This window comes from Solanum stenotomum, unplaced genomic scaffold (genome assembly GCF_019186545.1).
Source record: "Solanum stenotomum isolate F172 unplaced genomic scaffold, ASM1918654v1 scaffold9649, whole genome shotgun sequence".
NCBI classification, from domain to species: domain Eukaryota; kingdom Viridiplantae; phylum Streptophyta; class Magnoliopsida; order Solanales; family Solanaceae; genus Solanum; species Solanum stenotomum.
Genome location: NW_026037757.1, coordinates 1,481,930 through 1,487,837, shown reverse-complemented (window position 1 = coordinate 1,487,837; position 5,908 = coordinate 1,481,930). Strand labels below are relative to the sequence as shown.

General features: G+C 39.4%; 1 protein-coding gene across 2 annotated transcripts in view; it reads right to left on the bottom strand.

Annotated features, from left to right (window-relative positions):
• Positions 1 to 690: 690 nt before the first annotated feature.
• Positions 691 to 5,908, bottom strand: part of LOC125853102 (zinc finger CCCH domain-containing protein 55) — a 42,215-nt gene continuing 36,997 nt past the window's right edge. For both annotated transcript variants that reach the window (XM_049532771.1, XM_049532770.1), the window contains exons 2-4: positions 4,146 to 4,479; positions 1,534 to 3,769; positions 691 to 1,110 (exon numbers count right to left, since the gene is read on the bottom strand). In XM_049532771.1, the coding sequence (XP_049388728.1) occupies positions 1,075 to 1,110; positions 1,534 to 3,769; positions 4,146 to 4,417 (2,544 nt within the window). In that variant the 5' untranslated portion in view covers positions 4,418 to 4,479 and the 3' untranslated portion in view covers positions 691 to 1,074. The remainder of the gene's footprint in view (positions 1,111 to 1,533; positions 3,770 to 4,145; positions 4,480 to 5,908) is intronic.

Sequence of the window (5,908 nt, the reverse complement as noted above, 5' to 3'; positions counted from 1 at the left end):
TTAATGGTTAAACCGATAACCCAATAAGACTATACTAAATTTACTAGTCTTATTGTTAATGGTTAAACGATTGTTACTTTCACACTTTTTGTTTTGAATGTGTCTAGTGTCTAAACTTGCAAGAAAAATGATTGTTACTTTTATGATTATTACTTTCATGCCAAATGTTGGAAAAATCATATGGTATTTTCTTATTGGTTAAACCGAAAACCGAACCATTAAGTACCATAAACCGATTAACCAAAAACCAATAAGAAATATGTTATTGGTTTGGTTATCGGTTTGAAGTATTTACAAACCGAAAACCGATAAACCGAACCAATAACACCTAAAACCGAACCGAACCGACCGATGCGCACCCCTAGTGACATCCTTCTCCACTTAAACAACAGACTTGGTTTACAACAAGAATCAAACTCGTGACGTGTGTCTACCACACATCCCGCGTTGCAGTACCTTTGACACTGACCCACAGACCTGATGGCTACTTCAAGCTCAGTACTGAAAGAGAGGGATCAAAGTCCCTGGTCACAGCATCAACAATCAATACATAAAATTACAAGATGAATTTCACTAGATGGGGCAAATTCAAGTCTATGATAATTTTCTTTTTTTCAAGTAATTTATAAAGTAGGGAAAGGAAATGAACTGAAAACTCCAACTAGGAGAAGACTGGAACACACCAGAATATTGTATCAGACAAACAAAGGTACTCATTAATAAAATCATAAAGAAGTTAAAACTACAATCAACTCCACAAGAAAACGGACAAGCTAATAAGCAGGTAGACTGAGAAATCAGCACAACTAAGAAAGGAAACTACCATGTGATTGAATCTGTAAGAAGGGAAGGCCAATTACATATAATGCTCAAACATGGGTAAATCAGAAAATAAATGGTCGGAATAACAGATAACGGCTTGCTAAACCAAATCTATCACACTAGTGAAAACTATGAGGATTTGTGATTTCAGCAAACAAAGATATCTAACATAGCTAAACCTTCTAGTACATGTTGGAAAATCAAGTCCTTATTGAATTTGATTTGTCCAGAAGAGAAGGGGAGTACGGCATCTCAAGCTTCATTCTTCAGAAGTCGCTCCACATATGCCTGTCAAGAGAATATAAGTGAAAGTTAACATGTAATCAACATCTCAAAAAAAATGAAGGATGAACAAGCCTTGCAAAATGTCTATTGATCCCACACCTCCAGACGTACAATCAAAACTCAATAAACACATTATGCACACCCGTCCCCTTATGCACAGAGTTCAATGCTATGTGGCAACTTCAGTGCTGCATATGCACACCCTTCCCCCCACTCTCCTGGGCTAGAGCAGAAGCAAGAAAAAGACAGAAACATACACATCCTATGGGCAACATAGATGTTCATTTGTGCACAATGACAAATCATATTTACAAAAAACAACATTGCAAGCCCAATGTGAGATAAAGTAGAATCTGGTAGTACAGATAGGAAGGTCTAATAAAACTTCATTTTTTGGAGGAATGAACTGTGTAATAGGCAACTCACCTGTACAAGTTTGGTAATTTTAGGCTTTGAATAGGACAGATATTGCTCTATCTTCTCTTGCGTCTTAGGGACTTGCTCTCCTTGAATTGCACCGGTCACCTTATCAACCACCTTCTTAACAACTGTTTTATGAACTTCTCTGCTCATCTTACCTTCTTTCCATATGGGTTTTAGGATCTCTTTAACAAACTCTATTAGAGCGTTTTTGAATAATCGCATCACCTTTTCATCTTTGTTACCGCTTCCCTCTTCAACCTTTCCATGCAGATTCATAGCTCCTGGATGATCATTTTCTTGCACATCCTTGGACTCCTTGGGAGCTAGTTTATCCTTTCCATCCACTTCAACTAATTTATTCTCCTGCTGCTTCACTTCATCAATTTGATCATTATTTCCAAGTTCAGGATCAACAGTAGATGTTTGATTCATTTGGTCCATATGAACCTTATTACTATCTCTATCCAAATAGAACGAATTGTCAGGGGGCAACTTAAAGTTGCCAGATGTATTCAGCTCTAAGCCATCTGGGGGGTGGTAGTTATCTGGAGCCCTCATCTCAGGATTGGTCTGACCATATAGAGCATGAACAAGTGTAGAAATGGGATTTGAAGGTAGCATTCCAGAAGAACCAGAGGGATTTAAGACACTTTGTAGTTGGGCTTCCCTCAGTCCTTCCTCAAATTTCTTTATCATAGATGCTGGAGAGGTTTCCATTTGATGTACTTGCTCACCAGTAACAGTACCGGAAAGATTTGGTGGGACTTTGAACTCCAGCATCTCTGGTGTGCCAGGTTCTTCTCTCTTATTGTGGCCAGCTGATGGGATAGGTAAGAACACATTCTGTTCTTGGTGTGTTCCATTCAGAACTGCAGAATGTTCAGAGCTCATACCAAAACCTGTTCCACTGAAGCTCTGCCCAGGCAAACGAACGTGATGAACACTATCTCTAGGATTCATAAATTCATTTACTGCATTAGAGCCAAGTGTTCTGGCAATGCTATCTTCTGTCAGTCCGTGTGGCTGTACAAAAGATCCAGCAGATCCATAAGGCTGAGTGGCAGTGGCAGATAGAATGATGCCTGGAGCTCCTTGATTTGAATTATGTCCAAGGACATGTGCTGAAGCTCTCTCCATATTTAGATCAGAAGCTTGGGAAGTGAAATGAATATCTTGAGCATTTGCAAAGTTTTGTGTAACAGAAGATTCTGAAATGTTCAAAGCATTAACATGACCAGCACTGCCCCTGTGAGGGGAAACACCTCTCTCTGTGTCAGAATTCATAAATTGTGGTTCTGTTCCCCAGGCTCTGTTCTCATTTTCGAAATTATGGCCGGGTCTTTCATTGGTCCTATCCGTAAGAACTGTGACAGCAGTATCTTTTCTCACAACACTTTCATCCCACCCACTAGCCTTTACAAGGTCCGAGGGCCTTGCTTCATTATCCCACTTTGGACCATCTAACCAGTTATTCTTGTCATCAAACCTATGGCCACCAATGTCATCTGAGGGCCTAATTTCATGATTTCTTGATGTGGCATCATGAGAGAATTTGCAATTATCCTTATAGCACTTCCCCGCTGCAAAGTACTCACAAAGTGATTTTCCGGTTCTGGTTGCATGATTGTCCTGACCATGATCAAAGGATGTACTCCGAGTGCCTTTGTCATAGTTATCACCTGAGGCCCCATCATGAGAAAATCTGCATGATGCACCCCAGCGACAGTTGCCTTTCACAAAATTCCTGCAAGTAATTGTACCTCTACTCCGGTTTCTGTGCAGCTCATCCTCCAAATGATGCATGTCAGGAAGCCTGTCCCTTGATTGGTACCCAGGACCTTCACTATCATTATACCTTGAGATATGCCCACGCTCAGGTCGACTGCCCAATCTTTCTGATAAGTTGTCCTCTGAATGACCTCCATCCCTATGACTGGCAGCATCTGGATGAACGAACCTGCAATCACTGCCTCTCCTACAATTCCCCGCTGCAAAATTTCTGCATACCTGGGAAGATATATGAAGGCCAGTTCTTCTATCACCTGATGCATATGGATCACGTTTAGAACTGTGAGGAGGACTACGACTCCTATTCTGAACTCTCATACTACCCCTGTCCCGGCTCCTGCTCCTGCTCCTGCTTCTGCTCCTGGTCCTAAACCTGTCCCGTCCCCTGCTGCGACTCCTGCTCCTACCTTCTCCCCTTCCCCGGCTCCTGCTCCTGGCTCTACCGGGGTATCTATCAAATGAAAAACGAGCAAACAACAATATATCAGTAGAAGAATGATCAACCATGTCTTCTAGCCCAATTCCCCCTTCCCCTCAACCCAAGGGGAAGATCAGGCAAAAGGGAGAGAGCACCAAAAGAATGATGGAAAATCAAATAAACATTTACACACTTTGGAGCAAGTAAAACTAAAATATAAAAGGAGAAGTAGTGCCGTCCCACCAGCCAGAGCTTCTTTCTTTGCAAATTGTGATACATGAAATGCATCAAAAACTCAAACCCAAGTAACAACCTTACTTGAGAGCTAATAGGTTTTACAAATAAGGGATCAATATCTTTTGATAATCATGAGTACGATGCATCATTAAACTAAATATTGTAAACAGACCTGCGAGACTGGGCCCGACCATTATCTGGAGAGTGGCTATTGCTTCGCCTTCCCCGCCTTTCAAAAGCTGGAGACATGCTCTTGTAATGATAGTTTTCCTTCCTCGAATCTTCAGGTCCCGTAACATTGTCCCCAGACGACCAACCAGATCTACTTTTGGACTGCCATGAATTGTCAGCTTTTGGAGGTCCCCATTCCTCATATTTCGGACTATTTGGACTCTCTTCTTCAGCATCCCACAAAGACTTTCGCCTTTTTGCATTTTCACCCATAGTGGCCCTTGATAGCAAATATCAGCAATATTTAAGTTCTTTCGTGAAGCATATTTGAAGACCTGAAAAGTATAGACATGATTTTACTATTTCAGTGAATCAAGTAGCCTCAAAGCAGTAACAAATAACTATCATGTGCCCTTTCTGGATTACTTTCATAGAAAATTGATTATCGTAATCCAAAAAATGGAAAAACAACAAAATAAAATATAAGTTCCGGATAAGAGTGAATGTTTGACCACTAAACCCAAAACAAATATCCAGAATGTGTTGTAGAAATATGAAACTCAAGATGGATATGCAAGTAGCAAACATATATGAGAAAGCGAGAGAAGATCCCATGAAACAGTTTGTCATGTGAATGTAAACTTCCAAATACACTTGTCAATAGGTGTGGTAATATGATGTGCTAAAGGGGACAATGCAGACTTAAAATCACAAAAAGTAAATTTGTCTCGTAAGAGCTATAATCTCCCTTTAAAAACAATAGAAAAAGAAGAAGAAAAATGTTACATTAAGGCAATATCAATTAGTCAAAATTAACATGTTGTTACACATACATTGGATCTAATGTTTGTCAGATGCTTTTACTTTGGTTAGAGATCTTTATGCTGGTGTTACGAGTGTCAATGTACAGATCCTCTAGTTTATTTTTATATCGATTATTGAGTGCTACAATCAAATGGCCCCTAATAGAACGTGATTAATATAGAGGATTCATACAACTGATATATCCTCTAAAGCTGGTATTAATCAATTGATTGATTTATTGGGAAAAACAAACATGTAGAGAGAGAGTAATGGAACGACACAGTCAGTCTGATGCAATAGCAACCTCTTGATTGATCTCTCAACCAAGACAAGTCTATGCTAAGAATCAGAAATTGCACTCAAGAGTAAGTAGATCATATTGATTTTTGAGTCTAGTTGCTAGAAGTATTAATTTTCTTTAATACTCAAGTTACCGTTCTCCAAAAAGAAGTGTTTCAACAAAACAACATGTTTTTTAAGCATGGATTCAGCAATACAATATTAGTATTATTTCCTATTGGTAGCTATGCAATAATTTTTCTATAACCAAGAAATAACCCGAGAGCTAATGACAAACAGTTTGATACTTGGTGGATAATGAGCTTGCCCCTCTACTCCTCTCCACTTAAATATCAGGTGTTTTCCTGCAGCAGGACTTCAAACCCCTGAGGTGCCCCTAAAATGTCATGTGTTGCACTCTTACCACTAGACCCAAGCTCTAGAGACAGCAGCAATAGAATACTTGCTATACATACAAATACAAGGACCAAAATAAAGTACCTACATTTCTTTTATTCGATTGATATAAGAAAGTAAGATAATAAATGTTTCCCGAAGACCCCCTTCCAAATGAAAAGACAAGAGACACACAATTAGGGACAGCAACACCAATTCCCAATAACTTCAAGAGAAGAAAGAATATCCAACAAAATTAGCTACACAAATTTTTTTTTTTTTTTT